Raw genomic sequence first — 22,913 nt, forward strand, 5'->3', positions numbered from 1 at the left:
TTTTTTTTCTCTTATGTACCACACGGTTCTGTGCACTCATAGCTCTGATTGTTTTTTCTACCTGTATTGCGGGGCTTTGCCCTAACCAGAGATGAATAAAATTATATATTTGAAAATTGGTTCCTGAAGGATAGGGGAGTGTCGGAGGTAGTCATTCCAAAACTCTTGAGGGCCAGGAAGGCTACTTCAATTAAGATTTACTGTAGGACCTGTAAAACCTATGCGGCATAGTGTGAGGCTAGGAAGCTGCATCCTTGCAAGTATGTGGTGGGCCAGAGTTTAGCTTTCCTCCAGTCTGAAGTAGACATAATGCTGGCTTTGGGTACAATCAAGGGACAGTATTCGGACAAGGCTATTTTCAAAGCCTACATTTCTTCTCTGTCTTTTGGTGAATACTTCTGTTCACACACATAGTGTCTCCAGTCAAGTTAAGTTTGTCCCCTTGTCCCCATGGGACTTCAAGTTGGTGTTGTCAGTTTCACAGAGACCACCATTTCAGGGCACTCCAGAAGTTAAGAATGGGTGTTTCTTGCAAAAAAAAAAAAAAGTTTTTTGATATTCTGGTATGATGGTTCTTTTACCTCAGCCGTTGTTTTTTGCCAAAAGTTGTTTACAATTTTCATCTTAATTAGGCTCGGTTCACACAGGAGGCGGCACGACTTGCAGCGCCGCGACCTGCCGAGACCTCAGCGGCGACTTGCAAAATGACTTCTGTATAGAAGTCAATGCAAGTCGCCCGAAGTCATGCCAAAAGTAGTACAGGAACCTTTTATCTAAGTCGGAGCGACTTGAGTCGCTCCTCTTAGAACGGTTCCGTAGTACAGAACGGGGGCGACTTGTCAGGTCGCGGCGCGGCAAGTCATGCCTCCTCCTGTGTGAACCGAGCCTTAGGATATTGTTTTGCCTTCTTTTTTCCCCAGGCCTTCAAACATTAAATGTGGTTCGGCTGTTAAAATGTATTTGAGCCTAGGTTCACATTGCTGTGGGTTATAAATCATGCAAATTCAGCTAAATTTGCATGATTTTAACCTGGCAATTCAGTCCGACTTCAGTGGGGGGGCATTTGACAGACATCTGTGCGGGAACTACTGCAGACTGAGATATCTATTGAAATCACACCTGAAGTCGCCAAAAGTAGTGCAGGAACAACTTTTGGGAATTGGTGCCGCGCCACACCGATTTAGACAGTGCTATTGCCGGCAATAGCCACTGATATGGCATGCGATTTGACACGTCAAATCGCATGCCAAATCGTACCAATGTGAACCTAGACTGAAAGTGTCTGCTGTAATCAGGCAGCTGGATTCATTGTTCAGCCATCCTGAAAGTTCTATGAAGGGTCAGATGGTTAAGATTTCAACCATTTCACTGTGGATTTGTCAGCTTATTGCCCAAGCCTTTGGCTTGAAGGATAAAGTTCCACCTTTTCAAGTGAAGACTCACTTTTCCACAAGTATTGGAGCCTCCTAGGCTATCTGTCATCAGTGGCTCAGGTTTGCAAGGCTGCTACCTGGGCTTTGGTACACACCTTTATGAGGGTTTTTTTTTTACCAGGTGGGAGCAAGGGCCACTGAGGATACTGCTTTGCCCAGTGTTTTGCAGACTGTGGAGTGGTTTCTTTGTGTCTGACATTGGCTATTGTGTCCCCTCCCCTCATGTGCATTGCTTTGGGACATCCCAGGTAGTTATGATTTATAACCTGCTCTGTGTTCCATAATGCAATTTTATTTATTTTTTTACATTCAGCTGTCAGCGTGGAACCCCGCTGACAGCTGATGACTTATCGGTTAAGAACACAGCAGCCAACTTACCTGCCTCCTACTTAGCAACCAGCTATATACAGTCCTAAAATAAAAACCACAAAACACATCAAAAATCGCATCACAAACACAACACTGTGTTTCTGGTGCTTTCGATTGAAGTGGATTACCCACAAATCATGGGAAAAAAGTCCCCGACCCTTTCCAAAAACACACCGGCCGCAAAACGCATTGATTTGAACTTATACCATAGTAAACCATGTTAAATGGACTGTAGTGCGTTTCTGAAAACTGCAAAACTAAAAAATGCATAAGTGTGAACCTAGGGTTATAGGGGAGGCCTTGTTTGTTTCTGCCAGTGTCCATTCACCTATAGGTGGCGCATAACCCGGTTGGTCATGCTTTATAACCTGCTGTGTCCTGTGATGTACTCCAAGAATAGGATTTTACAGTTAAGCACAGAAATCCTATTTTTACTGTACTCAAAGTGTTAAAGTGATTGTAAAGCCTTTTTTTTTTTTTAGCTCAAATTAAAAATAAGTTTTATACTTAGGCGCATGTCCCTTACCTCCCCCTCTGGAGTCCCTCTATGGCATTGTCCATTCCTCTCCTGCGTGTACCTGTTCCTGAGCTGTGCTGTGTGCGCCCACAGACACACAGCATTGTTCAGCCACAACTTCTGCTCCCACCTTACAGGTTTTGACTGACAGCAGTGGGAGCTAATGACTCCCCCTGCTACATGAGTCTTTTGTGAGACTAGGGAAGAGCTGCAGCTGGGCACAGCGCTGGATCAGTGTTTCTCAAACTTTTTACCTTGGAAGAACCCTTGGCAAAGTTTGAAATCTCAGGGAACCCCTGAAATCATTTTCATATCCACAGGTCACAGAACATCAGTGAGACGTGAGCTGAAGATATAATTCTTGAAAATAACATTAAACAATTTTATAAATATTAAAACATACCTATTTAATGAGAAAATTGTACTTGCTTTTTTTCTGCACATATGCTCAATTCGGGGTCCAACTTGATAGCAGTGTACAGGGAGGCAGCAACATGGCAATGCACAGGGGGGCACAGCACATGGGGCAGGATGGCACAGTACATGGCAGCAGGGTAAATGATTACACTGGAGTAGGGCACATGATTACATGTAAGCAGAACACATAATTACATGGCAGTAGGGCACATATTTATAAAGGTAACAGAGCACACAATTACATGGGGGCAGGACACACGATTACATGGAAGAAGGGCACATGACTACATGGGAGCAGGACACATAATTACAAGGGGCAGGGCACATGGAAGCAGGACACATGATGATATGGGGGCAGGGCTGATATCTCTCTGTATATTTATTTATATCCCTTTCTTATGCTTTCTCTGTTTGGAGATACTTTACAGGATAGCTGTGTACTTGATTTGTCAATATAAATCTTACTAATCCTGCTTGGCATTTATAAAGCCTTGTTATGCGTTCTCCATAATAATTCCATAAGTAATTGGGGAAAATCAATGATAGTTAATGTAACAGTGAAGGATGACCACTGCATTTAAACATAATGAAGAAGCTTTTGGAGAAACTATCAATATGGACTTGGCTTTGCTGCAATTTAAGGTATACTCTCCTTTTTGCACTAGCGGGGAGTACTCCTTTAGATTTTCATTTGTGAGATTTGCAGTGGGAGATGAACCAAATATAAGGGAGTACCCACTACTACTGTTTGTGAAACGCAATGACGTCACTTCCGCCCGAACGTCACGCTGCGAATGCAGCAGAGGGGATCCCCCATGAGGCTGTGAGCTGACCGGAACAGGACACAGGACCAAATACGAACTGACTAGGAGTTCACCAATGCCGGCACCGATATGCAAGTGTACGCAGGATTGCTGTGCCGGATGAGGCACTCTAGTGTGGCGATTCGTGACCCTAATGTCTTATCCAAGATTGAGTGGAGTTGGTGACACACGCAAGTAGCCATATTCTAATACGGTTAACCTGCTTATGTTAACGCTGTGTTTTATTGCGGACACCATGGACAGGCATGCACCAGCGGTTAAAAATCTGCTATAAGACTGTATACTTCCCTGTAAAAGCTAAAGCCATACACATTGGGAATTTTAATGTGACTACACAGCGGCATGTTTTGTGACTCTCACTATCAGTATCTCAATATCCATATAAGCCCCATATGCGATTGCCTGCCATATATTGACTAATGATATAATCAGTATTACATACGGAAATTAATGTGGATATAAGATTATGCCAGATGCATTTGGGGAGTCTTGGTTGATATTTTGGAGTATATTGTAACATTGAATATTTTCCTGGCCAGTTTCTGTCTAACACTTTTTTTTCTCTTCGTCGGCTCGAGCCACCGGGGGGGATTCGACACTGGCCCCATATTGCTGGGTATACGCTGACCATTCAGCTTCTATGCTTTATTTTGAAATCTATAAAGTTTACTGGTATTTTTTATGCAAGTTTGGGACCAGGGTCAGATCCCACTGGCGTCCGGACGTTGTTTATGTTATATGTTGTCTGGTAACACGGGTTGCCGGAGTATTAATGTCCCCCCTAGGCTAGTGCTTGACAGGATCGGAGAGATTTTTTGAATCTTGGATGCCTACTTTACATAGGGTCTCTTCAAGGTTGCCCTTTCACACACTATGTTCTACGTGTCTTAGTGATACATTCATGAATTTTCATTGTTAATGTTGGATAGCAAATATTTTCGTACAAAATACATTTTTGAAATGGTAATGTATTAGTGGTTATTGTTCCTCAGTGATCCTCACTTTTCTCTGGGGTTACCCGTCTATGGGAATCCACACAATCTTTTTTGTTGATACATGGGGGCAGGACACATATTTACAAGGGAACAGAGCACACAATTACACGGGAGCAGGACACACGATTACATGGAAGAAGGGCACATGATTACATGGGAGCAGGACACATAATTACAAGGGGCAGGGCACATGGAAGCAGGACACATGATGACATGGGGGCAGGGCTCAAGGAAACAGGACACATGATCTCATGGGAGCAGGGCAAGTGGGAGTAGGACACATATTAATATGGAAGCAGTGCACATCATTACATAGGAGCAGGACACATGGAAGTGGGGCACATAATTACATAGGGGCAGGCACATGGCAGCAAGAAAACATGATTACATAGGAGCAGGGCACACGGGGGGAGAAGGACACATAATCATATGGTAGCAGGGAACATATTTACAAAAGATTTTTTAATTTTCACATGAATGCCGCACCTAAACTAATGAAACATAAGAAATTCAAATTTTTCAGAAGTTACAAATTTATTCAAAATAACGAATTTCGATCTTAATGAATGACCCCAAAAACTAAGAAAAAAAACGAATAAAACTAAAATGAACAAATTTTTCATCAGTGCACGTGTCTACAATGCATATCCACAACATATATATTTTTTAATTATCTGTTCGTCAAACTGTTCCTGTTCCATTTCCTTTCATAGGGAGGCAACAGTGCGCCACCGCTTTCCAATGCAGGGCATCAGGGGAGCTTCCTCACCTCGATGTCCAATGTGCCGTCCGGAATTTTAGCATGGCATAGTGACATTACAGTATGCGTATTTATCAGTGTAATCACGGATGATTAGACTCTACTTTGTCAATTAGCAGCTGACCACACCTAGTGCAAACCTACTGTGATTTGTACCCCCCCCCCCCCCCCGGCTTTATGAGCAGACTGGTTTGGGGAAGTGTAAGATGAGTAATGGAGAATGGGTATTTCTCCATTTATTCATAAAAAGTACTTGCAAATTGACTTTACTAAAAATGTATTGGCATTAGTTTTTTTTTTTTTACAAAGAATCCTTTAGAGGGCTTTCACACTGTGCCACCCATAGCATCGGCGGTAAAACAATGCTATTTTTAGCAGCGTTTTACCGTCGGATTTGCGGCGCATTTCGGCCACTAGCAGGGAGCTTTTACTCCCCGCTAGCGGCCGAGAAAGGGTTAAAACCACCTGCAATATCGCCGTTTTGCCAGCGGTATTGCAGTGCTACCCCATTGATTTCAAGGAGGTAAACACACCGCTCCAACGAAGCTGCTGGCAGGACTATTCCTAACGTCCTGCCAGCGCACAGCTCTAGTGTGAAAGCCCTCGGGCTTTCACACTGGAGACAATGGTGCAGCAGTTTGAGGGCGGTAAAAACACCCTCGTGTGAAAGCGGTCTGAGTTGTACCTTGAATCTCAACTGAATTTCCTGTTTTTCTTACTGTAATGCAGTCAGGTTACATAAACAGTGATAAATCCGGGTACATTCTTGATTTTTCTAATGTACTATTTCACCTAAAGTTAAAATGCCTTGTGTGATGGAAGCAAACCTGTGGACCACATGGGGGCATATCAGACCACCGTAGACCCAGAATGCTGCAATCTATGGTGAGAAACAGTCTAAATTTCCACTGTGCTGCATGAACAGGCCCATTTAATGCTGAAGTTTGGGTATGGCAATTTGTACGCAGTGAAATTGAGCCTGCTTGGTTCTGGTCCAAAGTAAGTATGTACCATATCTGTTAGCATGCTGTGGAAGCTGGAAATCATTGTAGTATGCACTTCTACTACAGTGATTGCTGCTATCAGTTCCCATGCCTAGAGGCTGCCCTGTGGCTTGCAGAATACACGTGCCATTCAGAACACTTATTTTCTCAATGAATGCAAAGTCTTCTCTGATTGGACAGCGTAGAGATTGTGATGTCAGTGCCACACCTCTTCATGTCTTCTAATCAGAGAATGCTCTGCATTCATTGAAAAAATGCTACGTGTTGCCTGAATGGCACTTGTGCCTAGTGAACAACCTCCTGTGCGTGCACAACGAAGCAGGGCAGCCACTTGACACAGGACTCGAAAGCTAGTGGAGATCACTGTAGTAACAGTGCCTACTACAGTAATTTTCAGGTTTCACTGGGTTCCCACAGGTATGCCACATACATACTTGCATTCATCCAAGCTAGATGCAAAAATTGCCATTATCTAAACTGCAGCTTTAAATGATAAGTTCACCTTTAGGAACATGTTGCATGTTCCACCCATTTTTAGGGTAGAACACGTTCCAGCCACTTGGCGATCTGCTGCCTCATTTATTCACAGAGTTCTGTGAATAAATGAACAAGTACCAACATTCTTTTCTGGCTGAAGAAGAATAATAATAAATGCACATTTTTTTTTACCCGCAAAAAAAAAATATGCATTTATTTCTCTTTTTTAATAGGTGAACTTATTTTTTTAACTTTACACAAAAAAGATAATGGCAACAATCCTTATTCAAGCAGATATACAGGATTCTTTAGTCTGATACTTTTCTCTCTCTGTACAGTGAGGGGAAAAAAAGTATTTGATCCCCTGCTGATTTTGTATGTTTGCTCACTGACAAAGAAATGATCAGACTATAATTTTAATGGTAGGTTTATTTTAACAGTGAGAGACAGAATAACAACAAATATCTAGAAAAACGCATTTCAAAAAAGTTATAAATTGATTTTCATTTTAATGAGTGAAAAAAGTATTTGACCCCTTCCCAAAACATGACTTAGTACTTGGTGGCAAAACTCTTTTGGCAATCACAGAGGTCAGACGTTTCTTGTAGTTGGCCACCAGGTTTGCACACATCTTAGAAGGGACTTTGTCACACTGCTCTTTGCAGATCCTCTCCGAGTCATTAAGGTTTCAAGGCTGACATTTGGTAACTCAAGCCTTCAATTCCCTCCACATAATTTTCAATGGGATTAAGGGCTGGAGCCTGGCTAGGTCACTCCAGGACCTTAATGTGCTTCTTCTTGAGCCACTCTGTTGTTGCTTGGTCTTGTGTTTTGGGTCACTGGCATGCTGGAAGACCCATTTATGACCTATGTTCAATGCCCTGACTGAGGGAAGGAGGTTATAACCCAAGATTTGGCAGTACATGGCCCAGTCCATCTGATACGGTGAAGTTGTCCCATCCCCTTAGCAGAAAAATACCCCCAAAGCATAATGTTTCCAACTGTTTGACGGTGGGGGTTGGTGTTCTTGGGGTCAAAGGCAGCATTCCTCCTCCTCCTCCTCCTCCTCTAAACACAGCAAGTTGAGTTGATGCCAAAGAGCTTTATTTTGGTCTCATCGACAACACTTTCACCCAGTTCTCCTCTGAATCATTAAGATGGTCATTAGCAAGCTTCAGACAGGCCTGTACATGTGCTTTCTTGAGCAGGGGGACCTTGCAGGCACTGCAGGATTTTAGTCCTTCACAGCATAGTGTGTTACCAATTGTTTTCTTGGTGACTGTGATCCCAGCTGCTTTGAGATCATGGACAAGATTCTCCCATGTAGCTTTGGGCTGATTCCTCGCCGTTCTCATGATCATTAAAACTTCACAAGGTGAGATCTTGCATGGAGCCCCAGACCAAGGGAGATTGAGTTATTTTGAGTTTCTTCCATATGCGAATAATCGCACCAACTTTTGTCACCCTCTCACCAAGCTGCTTGGCAATGGTCTTGTAGCCCATTCCAGTAGGTCTACAATCTTTTTCTTGACATCCTTGGATAGCTCTTTCGTCTTAGCCATGGTGGAGAGATTGGAATCTGATTGATTCTGTGGACAGGTGTCTTTTATGCAGGTAAAAAGCTGAGATTAGGAGCACTCCCTTTTAAGAGGCTCCTAATCTCAGCTCATTACCTGCATAGAAGACACCTGGGAGCCAAAAATCTTGCTGATTGATAGGGGGATCAAATACTTATTTCACTTATTAAAATGTAAATAAATGTATAACTTTTAAATGCGCTTTTCTGGATATTTCTGTTGTTATTCTGTCTCTCACTGTTAAGTAAATCTTCCAATAAAATTATAGACTGATTTTTTTTTTTGTCAGTGGGCAAATTAGAAAATCAGCAGGGGATCAAATACTTTTTTCCCCTAACTGTATATGATATTTAGCATTAAACATGTCAGATTTGCAGATTTCTGTATGTATCCCACTTTAGCTTCACATGGCAGAGTGGTGCTGTGAATCATTTTAGTGTTTGTAATATACTTTCCAGGGCGAGCTGGATGTGTATCCATCAGTGTTCAGGGGGCAAGTATAGTCCAACCTGAAGTAGCATTGTTAGGTGCCTACTTAAGCATAGCTGTAGCAAAAACCATACAAAAAAAAGTAATTAGGGATGTGAAGATAACCTATAGAGAATGGACTTTTGTAATAATGCAAATTTCTGGTCCTGAATTGTAATAGTAATGTAGCAATACCGATCTGGGATATTTAATGATTTATCGTACACGTATAAACGGTCAGGGCAGCAGTATAAATCTGCCATACACATCTAGATTTTGATTGCTCTATCCACACTGGCTTGAGGAATCACAATGGCTGGTTATTGTAGTCACAGACAGTCAGCGTTCAGGGCTTTCCACCTGTAACTAATCACAGGGAACCCCTACATCCAAACACAAATGTCACTGCATATAAGAAACTGTAAGGCCTTGTTCACAGATGAATACTACAGTGTCCACCCATGAGAGAACTGTGCTTGCCCACAAGGGGACGTACAGGTGTTCTGTGCATCATCAAGCAGGCAATCCAATTCACGACAATTAGGACACAGCAGCTGCTCCCAATCTGACATGCATGTGGGTGCACTGTCCCAAATGCACACCGTCTGCATTCGGGCCATGTAGCCACATGTCAAATTGGAGCAGTGGCTGTGTCCATTTAACGGTTGTGTGGCAACTGACAGGATTAGGACTGTCTGCACCCCTGTGTGGGTAAACAAGCCACTTGCACAAGTGTATTCCATAGTACACCTATGTGAAAAAGGCCTAAAAACCCCTTTCACACAGGCAATCCGATCAGGTCCATCCAATGAGTTTTTTCAGACAGACCCGATTGGAAGGTCCATGCATTCCTTTGGACAGGCAGGTATAAACAGACTTGTGTCCGTCTACACTCGCCTACTTCCAGGTTTCATAAAGTCCACAAAAAAACAAAAAAATAAATAAAATGGATCCGTCCTCTTCCATTTAGGCAGATCAAATCAAAGAGTAGTCGGGTGTAAATTTCTTTTTGTGGTCTTTGATCCCCTGTAGTTTTTATTTATTTATTATATAAACAAAACTAAAAAAAGGCCAATAGATATATACTGCAATTTAGGCAGCTATAGATGCTGTACTGTAATGGCAGTGATCAGCGACTTATAGTTTGACCGTGATAGGGTTGTAGACAATCCAGCTCTAACCGACACTTGCTGGAAGGGTCAGCTGTCGCTAGTGACACTAACATAGTGATCAGCGATAATACTGTATACTGTCAACGTACTAATGACACTGGCTGGGAAGGGGTTAACATCTAGGGGCAATCAAAGGGTTACCTTTGTGTCTAACAATTGTAATAGGTGTGGCTTTTACTTACTAATCTGGCTGTTTTGTCTCCCTGCTTTTCAGGGAGAAGAAAGACAGATCACAGTACAGAGAGTTCTGTGTTCTTGTGCTCTGTCCAATCACATGTACAGTACATTGCCAAGCCTGCACCTGCGCCACCCACTTGCAGTATGTTTACTGTGAGGGGGATCAGCAAAAAGGTTAAACCGAAAGTGCAGGTGGGTTTACCTGCAGAAGAGAATCAGGTTTCCTGCCCTGCTAGACAGATCCATGCTATATGGCAGAGGAGTGCAAATCACAGAATTGGAAGGGCAGGAATACAAATCATTTGCCAAATTAAAAGTTCGATTTTTTCCAACAACGGGGATTTTCAAAAAGTCACACAGATTACATATTCAAAAAATATTCACAATAAATCATGACTAACTGCTTTTTAATAAATAACAAGCAAATAAAAAATGACCTTGAAAGCTGAAATGCCTGGCAGATATAAAAAAGGCACAAACCAATACAGCTCTGTATTCATTATTACATTCAATTTATTTTTAAATGAAGTATATTCTGTACAGTAGAGCTCAAAAGAGGGGCAGTAAAAAGAGCTAAGCCAATCAGGGGTGTTGCAGTGCAAGGAGCCGTGCTGATTAGAGCAGCGAGTGAAAGTGACCCTCCAGAGAAATATTAAATACCCTTCCCTCAGCTATATGAGCTTTGTAAATGTTAGAACTGGACGGATAAAAATCCTTTGGCAGCTAAATCCCACAAATATGCATTTCATCTGTGTATTTTGCAGTTTGGCTGGAGTTCCTCTTTACATGTTTGTGCCCTACTTCTATGTCCCTAAAAATAAAAAAGGTATAAGCGATTTGTTGACCAGTTGCAAATTGGTCCCATCATTAAGGATTTTGTAGGATTAATACAACACTGTAACAGTGGGCAACATCACTTTCCCAATATAAGTGCCCTGTGTTCTTTTGTAGACGTCTGCAAGTTTTTCTCCAAATTGTAGATTGCTGCTGTATAAAACACATGGAAACCAGCCACTCTTGTTCAGTTGATTTTTATATCATATATATAAAAATCTTGTTGGTGCATGTGTCAAAAGTACATAAACCAAATCGTCTGTCTTCACAACTGAGGAATGCACACAGCACCATCTACTGGGTTAGTATAGTAAACACCACACATACTGGTCACCTATCCTGGAAGATATATGGAGCTGGTCATTTCTGACTTCTCATAAGCACTGCCAATTTTCAGTCAGTAAGGTTGAGTCACTAAACCAGAATAAAAAAGGTACATTTGCACAGGTGTTATGCCACAGTGTAAACCCCAATAGCATGAATCGGATTCCTGAAGCTGGGTTTGACAGCTGCGAGAGGCTAGCTGCAGCCACAGAGCCCATACACTGTAGTGGCAGGCTGAATGAATGAATGAATGAATGAAGCGATTTGTATAGCGCTACCTATGCGCACTCAATCGCCTCAGGGCACTTTTGCCGCCAGTATACATCTGCGGTATAGCGCGGTCCTTGTAAGCAGACATGCTAACAAACACATACTAAAGCCATTTTATATATATTTTTTTGACAGGCTCTAATTAACCTAACCAGCATGTCTTGGGAGTGTGGGAGGAAACCCACGCAGGCACAGGGAGAACATACAAACTCCAGGCAGATGGTGTCATGGTCAGGATTTGAACCAGCGACCCTATTGCTGCTGCTAGGTGAAAGTGCTAAGCACAACACCACAGTGCTGCCCATTGGCTGTATACACAGCCAGAGATTACCTGCGGTGACCGCAGCTGGACACACTTTGTACAGGCTTGACAGCCATAGCTAGCTTCTTACAGCTGTCAAACCCAGCAGCAGGAATCAGTAGAACACTGCCCCTGGAATTTACACTGTGGCAAAACAACGGTGTGAATGTACCCTAAAACTGGACATATAAATTTGTTTAGAAAATATCAGCAAGATATTTGTACAATACTGGAATGGGCAGAACAAAAAAAAAAAAAAAAAAAAGGTAGATCCTTCTATACAGCACCTTTTTCAAGAATATACTGGAAAGGTATTTTTTAAAATATTCTTTTAAAAAAAAAAAAAAAAAAATAACACCAGAAAACACAGATGTTGTTTTCAACAGCAGTGTTTCCTTCTTTAATAATTTTTTTTTTTTGTATTACATAAAAATTGATAAACTTAGGAAAAAACGGATTATATATAAAAAAAAAATCATTTGAGCAAAGTCCACATCATTAAAAGAGCTTTCATTACACAAATATACCTTAAAAAATATTACACAGTGTAAATACTAGATTGTATTCAAGACAGTCATGATTCAGAGTATATACAGTCCATTACATAGAGGTACAATTGTGAACACAAATAAAATAATATATAAAAAAACATTAGTATTGACCCTGAAATGCTCAGTTAATACACCGATTGATCCTCAATATTACACATACTGAATACTGGTTCAACTTTGTCGCTCCTCTAAAATACTCAAACCTCAAGTGTATGTACAGTATTTTTGGATAGGAAGGGAAGGATTGGAGCCCTTGTTTGGTTTTTACAGTGGAAGTTTTTCACTTCCTACCACTAGGACTATGGTTTACCCACAGAAGAGATGAAGGAACAAACGTAAGCAGAAAGAGATAAAAGTAAAAATACTTATTTTTAGTAGAGTGGAGAAGAGCTAAAATCACTTCTTTCAAGTGGAAATGAATGGGCTGCACACTGGAGCCATCACTAATGTAAAAGCAGCGAAGTGGAACTACACCTGCCCATCATTTACAGCCAAGAAAACTGCCATCTTAGCCTCTGTTGGATATGTAGTTTCCATGGTTCTGCACAGGTGATCAGTTAAAACTAAGGATGAGCTCAGGCGTGTTCCCAGAGCCCGCCAGGAAGTTGGCACTGTGGAGCGCTAATCATAAGCGGTGAGACATTGTCCCAATGCGTGGCTGCAGAGATCGGGAAATGTCTAACTGTGGAGTGAAACGTATTGGAACGGGGAGGTGGACAGGTAAGACCATAAGTTGTAAATGCTTAATTTAACCACTTCTATAAAATCGAGCACTTTCACCCCCTTCCTGCCCAGGCCAATGTTTAGCTTTCAGCGCTGTCACATTTTGACAATTGCATAGTCATGCAATGCTGTACCCATATGAATTTTTTTTTTTTTTTTTTTTTTAGACTGATGGAGTTTTCTTTTGGTGGTATTCAATCATCACTGAGTTTTTTATTTTTTGCTAAACAAATGAACAAAAAAAAAAAAAAAGACTGAAAATTTTGAAAAGAAAAATGTTTTTGTTTCAGTTCTAAAATGTTGCAAATGAGTATTGCACCGATAGGTGGCAATGATGTGCGCCGATAGGCAGCACTGAGGGGCATTGCTAATGGGGCTGCACTATTAGTCATAATTATTAGTGCAGATCCCTCCTGTCAGGAAAGCCGCTTACGTGCTCTCATGCGCTGTCAGCTACGTCATAGGCTCTTTATAGTGATCAGTGAGATGCAGTGTGCCCGAGTGACACACTATGCCACCGAACGCCATGCTGTGCCCCCTGAGGGTGCACATGAACGGCATGTTATGAAGGATGTCATAGGACGTCCAGTCAGTACAGGAAAGCCAATGCCCGGCCATCATTTTGCTATAGGCTGGGTGGGATATGGTTAATTTATTATAATATATAATTTATTAAAGCTGGTTTTACACTGGTGACAGGATCTGTGTGAGTTCTCATTACCAGTGTCTCAAGGGCCCACTACTGCCATTATTCACAGACTGCCTACACCAGTCCTCAAGGCACCCCAACAGGTCATGTTTTCAGGATTTCCATTATTTTGCACAGGTGATTTGATCAGTTTTACTACCTTAGAAATTACCACAGCCAATTCACCTGAGGGAAATGCTGAAAACATGACCTGTTGGAGCACATTCAGGACTGGTGTTGAGAAACACTGGCCTACGCAGTGGGTGTGCTCACTAGATACTCTGCTAATGCTGGCCACATAGTCTATTCAATTAAATCTTTAAAATGACTGTTCGGTGCAAAACAAAATTATACTTTGGCTGCATCATCTGATCACGTTTCAAAATGGATCTAGCACTCCATACATCACATGGTGAGAATTGTCCACCCTGTATTTGATCCTGCAAACCGAAAAGCTAATTTAAGTATAACTAAAGGCAAAACTATTTTTTTAATTTTGGACAGAGTGGAGATGGATTAGAACACCTGTTCGGGTTTTATTGTAGTCTGTGCACCCCGGCCCCCCCCCCCTTTAGGGAAATTCCCCCTCTCCATTTGTCCTATTTACAGTTATTAAAAGTGAAATCAAAAGAAAACCCTAAATTGAGTTGCCCCCAGAAAAGTAATAGAGGGCTAATTTTCCAACGTGGACACTAGTTTCAGTGACCTGGGGGGTCCCCAAGGAATTCTTATAATTTGCAGGGATTTTCTCTCACCTCCTGTTTTGGCTATGGGACAGGATATAAAGCTATACTGCTAAATCCTATATGCTAAACTCCCAAACGGTACACTGATGGCAAAATATAAACCGACTGGGGTTATATCCCTCCCTTTATCTAAAATGTAAAAAAATAAAATAAAAAAAGTTTGCCTATAATTCTACTTTAATTTGTGGTAAAAAAAAATAAAAAAAAAGTTAAGCCCTTGGCCTGAATTGCACTTCAATGGTAAGCCCGTGGCATGCATACTCCATGCATTTTTGAAAAAACTATGGCTGGTTTACAGCATGTTTGTATGTATTTCTAGTGTATTAAGAAATCTTCAGATTATGAGGGTTTACCTCCAGTAAAATCAGGCAGTATGCAATATTTTAAAGTGGGTGTAAACCCTTACAAACAACTTTGACCTACAGGTAAGCCTAGATTAAGGCTTACCTGTAGGTCCAAGAAATATCTCTCAAACCTATACGGTTTAGGAGATATTTGCCCGAAGACGGGCACCGCTATCTACGGCGCGCAGGCGCACTGAGCGGGGCATCGTCGATGACGGCAATGCCGCGAGTCTCGGCTCCCATGCGCATGTGCGGGAGTGACATCATCGCTGTTCCGGTGAATCACAGCGCCGGAGCAGCGAGACCCACCAAGAAGATGGACGCTCGGAACTACAGGGGACAGCGGTGACTTCGCTGGCTCCTGTGTCAGGTAAGTGACACATAATGGACTACTATGCGATGCATAGTAGTCCATTATGCTTTGCCTTTACAGGGAATGAAAGAGGAAGTTTACTTCCTCTTTAAGTGGTGTACTTAGTGATCGCTTTCTTCAACTATGCCCAATGACCAGCCTATTAAGGTTGCCTTTGCAGGTAAGTGGGAGTTTCCAGATACTCCAGGTAAGGCGTTAGGGGACATGTAGAAATAAATGCCTCACTTCCACATCTTTTCCTTACACAGTTAACAAAATCGAATTTAAATAAAGAGAAATACATAATCTAATTTTCTTCATACCAAATGATTGGAGTAATAAGTATTTTTTTTGTCTGTTTAACATAGAAAAAGAAAAAGGGGGGGGGGGGGGATATGAGATTTATACTGGCGGCACTCTCTAGCCAGTCAGCAGCAGTGTATTTAGAGATAATCATTGCAAACTGTAATAATCCAGTATGAGTTAACTCTATGCCGTTTATTTTGATACCATTAGAAGATACTAAATATGGAATAGGCGTAGATGATTTTTCTTTTTTCACGAAAATAAAATTTTTATTTTTTTTGCAAATAGTTTAAAAAAGTTTAAAAGTTTTGATTACTGATTACCTTCATGAGGAGTTTAATGATCAGAGGTTCAAGTTATTAAAAAGGTATAAAAATTATGAGCTAGACTTGCAGCAAAACAGTCACCTCGTTGGTCTGGAAACATCCAACTCAACAACGTGTAAGATGCAATACTTAGTTTAAAAAGAATAAAAATAAAAACACTTGAATTAGAGGAGTTACAATATGTACATAATCTAATCACCACTAAGGATTCACCACAGGTCTTTTAAACAAGCCCTCTTTTCAGAGCGGCTTGTGATACATGATATAACAATAGAAGTTCACCTTTTGCACCATGTTACACCCGTTTTACACCCGTTTTTCTCTCTCCAAATCAGGTGAACCTAGCCTTTAAAGCTGCTGCATGATAAAGTTAGGAAGATGGCTGACAAGCGGCACACACCTTTAGTAGGCTTTGCAGCACAGAGAACAACACTACAATTGAATAGATTCAAAGCAGACTTTCACCCTAAAGTCAAAAGGTTTTATACCTTAATGCATTCCCTGCATTAAGGTAAAACAATTTCCCCTAGCTGTACAGCCCGTCTGCATATGGTACATTACCAATCCTTTGTTAATAAAACATGTGGCAACACATTTGTCAACTATACCATACTTGACTGCATCTAGTTTCTGAAGTGGAAGTACCTGCAAATGGCATTGTCACTACTTTGAAGTGGCCTTGTCAAATTGTATCTTAGCAGCAAAAGCATTAAAAGATCATTTAAATTTTTTTTTTTTTTTAAACGCATATTAGCATATTTCCATATAAAACAAGATGATGGTCGCTCTCCATTCAGATCATAACCCACAAGGTCAAATCATTCACTATCCAAGCACAAGGGTCAGCGGGAAGAACCTGGCAGGAAGCGGAAGGGTTAATAGCTGACTTAGCGCCGTCTCCTCCTATATCCTGCGGGTTTGGGAAGAACAGAATCTTCATTTCACATTACCATAAAAACAATAAAAAAACAAAAAAACAAAAACAAAAGCTGATACAGCCTTATCACAAACCACTCATTCTTAGTAGCGTCACCATCAATACCAAAGGGTGATTTACCATTCTATCATATGCATCTTTAAATGGAAATTCCAAGACTACATAATTGTCTGCAATCCAGTGAACACCTTTAAAAAAGACAGCTTTCTCATAAAAACACAATTTTTTCTGTGAACCACCATCACCAGCAGATACACCAACTTGGGGTGACATGCATGTGTGTAAAGGTCATTGTCAGTGCACCACTCAAATTTTCACTGACCTGAGTGAGATCTTGAGTCCATGCTGAACACCTTCCTATTAACGGCTTGAGGAGGACTGTCCTCATTGCTGCTTCCTGGAGGTGACAGCTGTTCCATTTCCTCTCCCCAGTCAGTCACTGGCCTGTGCCCTTCCGGGGAGAAAGGGCTGGAGGGTTTGGTCTCCACAGCTTCTTCATCAGTGTTCACATTGGGTGGAGGCATTGTTAGTTTGGGGGTCTCCATCTGCTGAGGTAGCCTTTGCTCTTTTGGAGATGCTGGAGAAGCTTTGGTAGCCTCTTCGATTGAGTCTTCCTCAACTTCTGAGCCATCTTCATCTACTTCTTCATCATCATATTCTTCATCTTCATCACCACTAGCATCAGTCCATTCTTCTTCATCATCATCACCTTCTTCCTTGTCATGTTTTAATTCATCTTTCTCTTCATCCATCCTGAGTTTATGGGCTTCAGATGTACTTTTCTGTGGAACCTCAACTTTTTTTTCTTCCTGTAATACAGCAGGTTATCAAGATGATAGGATTTTATTAGGCTTAGTTACTAAAAAGACTGACTCTCTTATGGGATAAGATGATAAGCCTAGACCTGAAAATTCAAGACTGTTTGGGGAAAATCCTTCCCAGGCCTGAGAAGTTAAAAAGGGGATTTTCTTTACAGTCATGTTAGAATGTAATGGCTGAAAATCTTCATTAAGAAAACCTGCACTAGAAAAAAGATGGGAGAAAGAAAAAGCAGCTACCATTGTTGGTCTACTTCAGAAAATCCTAGCAGCCTGGCTGAGTCACTGACCCGGAAGAAGTACTTATAAGGAAAGCCAGATACAAATGAGAGCTTCTAAATCTACAAACATGTTCCAAGTCAGTGACTAAAGTACCTTAGCCACTGGATTTACACAAGAGGCAACTTATGTCGAAAACCGTCCTTCAAAAAGCAACCTCAGACTGAAATTAATGGGAGTAGATATATCTTTAAAGTATATATAAAACCCTAATCATGAACATCTATTTGCTTCCCATTGGTCTGGAAAATATGACATTAAATGGGTTTTGTTAGATCAGCAATTCAGAGCTGCCCTGTGTCTTGGGCACACTTCCCATGTTATCTCAAGAAAAGTAACTGGTCCTCTTATTTCTTATCCTAGAACTAGAGAACAATGAGCTGGTTGTGGGGATGAGAGAGTAAGTGGGCCCAAGTAATTTAGCAAAAGAAAACTTCAGTAGGATCTTTAAAAATTATGAAACATTTGATATTGTGCAAGAATTCCAGTAATGTACAGCATATGTTATTTTTATTTTGCCTTGACATACACTTTAATCAAGATGCTCACTTTGAATTATTAAAGTGGTTGTTAAGCCACTAACTGATCATTATATCATCCCCTCGGTCACAAAAACCTATATCCTAGTGCCTGTGTTTTATAAAAATAACAGTGTCTTCCAGCGATCACATGACTCCAGGCTCTCAGCTCTCCCAATCGAATATCTTCAGGGGGTGGGGCCGAGATCCCCTGCTGAGGTCAGACAAGGAGGAGATGAGCCAAGAGCGTGGAGTCATGTGATCGCTGGAAGACACTGTCAAAACAGTTAGAAATATTTTTTTTTCTATAAAGCACAAGCACTATGACATCTTTTTATGTGACAGAGGGGATGATTATCAATTCGTTTTTAAGCAATGGGGAGAGGAGCAGAGTGGCGCTAGTGAGAGCTGACAGGCAAGGAGGGGAGGGAAGGACAGAGGGAGACAGGAGAGCTGCAAATAGCAGCTTATGACAGAGGCACATACACTGACAACAGTGTCAGGGCTCAGTAGCACCGATATATCGTATTCAGCATACAGAGGGGAGGGTAGAAACTGGCAGAATTAGCCAGGTAATTCAGGTGATACAAGGGGCCAAAATACACAGCACAAGCACTGTGCTATTATTCATGCTTTAAGGGAACAGGATCTTTTTTTGGGGGGGGGGGTTAAACACTTTAATGCCTCAAGATTGGCCATTCTAATGCACATCCCATTCAGGAATGTCCCTTGATTTATTACCACTGCGATTTATCAGCAAGAAGAGCATCAAGGGGTTTGCAGTCTTGGGAAATGTAAAGTACATGAACATGTGACTCAAAATTTGAATGCTGCCCTGACGTTAGGAGGCTGTTGACCCATGTCGTCGTTGGATTGTATCATTATCTACAGTGATTCAGTCAAGAGATAAGAGGGCTATGAATATGCTAGTTGGCTAGATACGTATGATTTAAAGGGTCTGGCAACTGTGGGTCGGTAGATAGACAACAGCTGATCCAACTCCCTGCCTCATAGAATTCCATGGGGGTGAACTGTGCATGTGCAGACATTGGATGAAGAAGCTGGCGGTGGGATATAAACATTGCTGAATGTCTTAGCATAGAAATGTATGCAAGCATAGAGCTGGGCCCCCCCCTGCCCCTCCCCCAGAACAGCAGATGGGGTTCATCCCTACAGACCCACTGTTACATTTTAAAAACAACATGGCTTCGTGGTGCGCTGCCCACACAGCCATATCATTCATTCATATGAATCTGTAAATGAAAAAAAACGACAAGTCCTGTTTGCCACAGCAGCAGATGGACTTGTAGTTTCAATTAACTTTGCGTGCGCGGATCCTCTGGCTTTCTAATAGAAAGCCCATACAGGAGGTACGGGCATAAAGCTGGAGGAAACTAGCATTGGATCGGCGGATCATGTATATTTATCTTTTTAAAGGTGAACTGAGCCTTAAAAAAAAAAAAAAAAAAAAAGACTAACAATCTCTACTCTATTTAAACCCCCAAAAAAAAAAAAAAATGCATGCCACAGGGATTCTTACTGTTTTCTCCACACACGTCTCCTTCTCTTTTTCCTCCACAGGCAAGGTCTTGTCTTTTTCATCTACTTCTTCATCCTCATCTTCTTCCCAACGACTGTCATGCATGCTATGAAAAAATATCACACATGTAATCCACTCTCTAAAGTAGACTAGCACTGTTCTACGACATAACCTTGCAACAAGAGGCTTTGGAGAAAATCCATATATGGGTGGATTTAAATTAGAACTTCTTTTTAACACTTGAAAATAGTACATGCATATCTTGTGTTTTTTCAGAAGGTTCTTAACTGCTGTGTAGTCATATTCTGGATTCTATATGACCGATTCTACTGCTTGCACGGATCAGAGGTGATAGGCTTTCCACATCTCCTATGTATGTAATTACACTACTTCATTTGCACAAGGGGCAGTGAATATCCCTGCATTGAACTATGTGGCCCCTCCCAATCCTGCCCTGGGTTAGCCTCTCATTTGATCGCCAGCAGCATTTTAGTAAAACAAGTGCCTAATAAAACAGCATATGGTTGGGGGGGATTAGAGTGGTGACAGAACTCGAGATCAAATACAGACATTCTCTGCGAATGATTACATCACTCCTCATAGAAGGTGACACTGCCTTCATCATCACCTTCTAATGCCGAGGAACAGACTGGGCAAGATGCATATGGATAGTATAAAATATGGAGAATACAAAAAGGTAAAAGATTTGCAACTATTTTTTATGTTGTTCTGCCTCCCTTAGGGCAAAGTACATTAAGTATTTCGTCCTGGGCAGCCAAGTACTGCCTAAGTCTAGCTATGAAGCTGCTCGGCATTTTCTGACTGGACAAGGTGGAAAGCATGATGTCACCACCTGCCTCTAGACCTCATGCAATTAGAGAATGCTCTGCATTCCATCACAAAATGCAAAGCATTCTCTGAATGGCACCCATGTCGAGCAGCTGTCCTGTATGCATCAAGCTGGGCCCTCAGCATGGCACCCAGAAGCAAGTGAAGATCACTGGAGTAGTGGTGTCTACTTCACGGATTTCTAGCTTGCCGGCGCAGCTGCCCGGTATGGTATATACATAGTTACATTGGTCCAAGCTGGACCGATACAACTATGTAAAACTTTACCATGTCTGGAATTCTTCTTTAAATGGTTTTGGGTCTTTGGGTTTCAAAGAAAAATGAAATAGGGGAAAAAAGGTTTTCAGGCCTTCCCTAGAACACACCTGTATGGTTTGTTCCTCCCTCGGCCTCTCTTCTGATCTCTCTTTTGTCCTGAGCTTTGTGGGATCCTGGGAAGAAACTCTGCCATGGTGGGGGGCTTTGGAGCACCTTTCTTTCCTGGGTCTAAAAAATAAGAAACTGAACATTAAACAAGTCACTGATAGCTACTAAGGACTGTGATAATCATAAAAGAAATGATGCTCAATGCAAGCCACACACACGCCTCTTGCTTTAAAGTCTATTCTTTTATATTTTCATAACATAATTTTATACAAGGTCTCTAGATAGAAAAAAACTCATTAAATATATCCCAGATTTTAAGCGTTTAAAAAAAAAAAAAAAAAAAAAAAAAAAAAAAAGAAGGTTGCTTTTACAAAGAAAACAAACAAGTCATACTTACCTGCATTGTGCAATGATTTTACACAGAGCAGCCCTTATCGTTCTCTTCTCGAGTCCCCCACCGGCGCTCTATGCCCCTCTCCCCTGCTGAGTCCCCCATCACACTTGCTTGCTTGCTCCCCAGCCCCACTCTATGTCCATAAGACACAAAGCGTGGCTCAGTCCCAGGGGGAGGGAGAGCAGCTGATCTCATGCACATTGTTGGATCAAGATTGGGCTTAGGTAAGTATAAGAGGGGCTGGGGGGGGGGGGGGTGCTGCACACTGAAGTTTTTATTACCAAAGTCTTTTTTTTTTATTACCTAAATGCATAGAATAAATGAAGCTTAAAAAACTTCAGCTTTTACATCTAAAAGTTTCTTGGTAAACTTCATAAGATGCTGCTGTATCCATCACTACAAAACATACACTGTAACAGTAATTACTATGAATAGTATGTTTTTCTATACATGCAAAAACTATGCCCAATTCTATTGTCTAATAGACAAATACATTTTTATTAAAATGCTACTTTGCACAGACCAACCAACAGACTGCCATAAACTTTTTTTGTGTCCCTAAATACAGCATCATTTTAGTTCACTTTGATGTAAAATTGCACAATCTAGTTGTAATGTGCATTCCTATCATAGGACACTGTCAGGGGACATACTAAGTTAGGACAGTTCAAAAATTTTCGTGGTTACTGGAATAGAGGGGAGATCTCCCAATGGGGCACTTGTGGGACAGGGAGCGAAATCTCCTCACACATGCTAAAAACAAAAAACAAAACAAAAAAAAAAAACCTAAGAGCAGTTCAATCATTCACTACTCTATCCAAAAAACAAAAATAAGTTGCCTCATTTGACCTCACATACTTTACGCCCTTTCCTGTTCATGTCAATAAAAAATAAAAGTACAGATTCTAACCTTTTATCCCTCTAGTCAAAACAGGAAAGCTAATAGGAAAAAAAAAAAAAAAAAAAATCACACTTGCCTCTTCTGCCCATTGGTTCGTCCTCTACATGAGGGGTGGATCCTTCTTTAAACCTGCCAAGCAAAATATGAAGTCAGAAATAGTTAAAGGTTACTGAAGAAGTAGACTGTGAATCACATCAAAACACTGCCGCCATTCCACTATCAATTACCTATGCATTCCGAAAGGCAAAGTGATTTTTTTTAAAAGCCAGAATGTATATGCTATTTAGTAGATGGTAAAGGGTAGACGTATGGGCTCATACATGTTCTGCTGGTACCATTGTAGCATTTCACACCAT

At 41.3% G+C, this 22,913-nt stretch overlaps 1 protein-coding gene across 5 annotated transcripts in view; it reads right to left on the reverse strand.

Annotated features, from left to right (window-relative positions):
- The window catches only part of CCDC9 (coiled-coil domain containing 9), a 128,399-nt gene that overhangs the window by 76,027 nt on the left and 29,459 nt on the right, over positions 1-22,913 (reverse strand). For 4 of the 5 annotated variants that reach the window (XM_077456860.1, XM_077456697.1, XM_077456615.1 and 1 more), the window contains exons 9-12: positions 22,634-22,686; positions 21,262-21,382; positions 20,048-20,153; positions 17,215-17,701 (exon numbers count right to left, since the gene is read on the reverse strand). In XM_077456860.1, coding sequence (XP_077312986.1) covers positions 17,215-17,701; positions 20,048-20,153; positions 21,262-21,382; positions 22,634-22,686 — 767 coding nt within the window. Of the gene's footprint in view, positions 1-12,315; positions 16,866-17,214; positions 17,702-20,047; positions 20,154-21,261; positions 21,383-22,633; positions 22,687-22,913 lie in introns of those variants that run through there. The other variant, XM_077456943.1, reaches the window with a different exon arrangement.

The sequence above is a fragment of the Lithobates pipiens genome, unplaced genomic scaffold (genome assembly GCF_037356315.1).
Source record: "Lithobates pipiens isolate NorthernLeopardFrog02 unplaced genomic scaffold, aLitPip1_a1.2 Scaffold_1, whole genome shotgun sequence".
In the NCBI taxonomy this organism is placed as follows: Eukaryota; Metazoa; Chordata; class Amphibia; order Anura; family Ranidae; genus Lithobates; species Lithobates pipiens.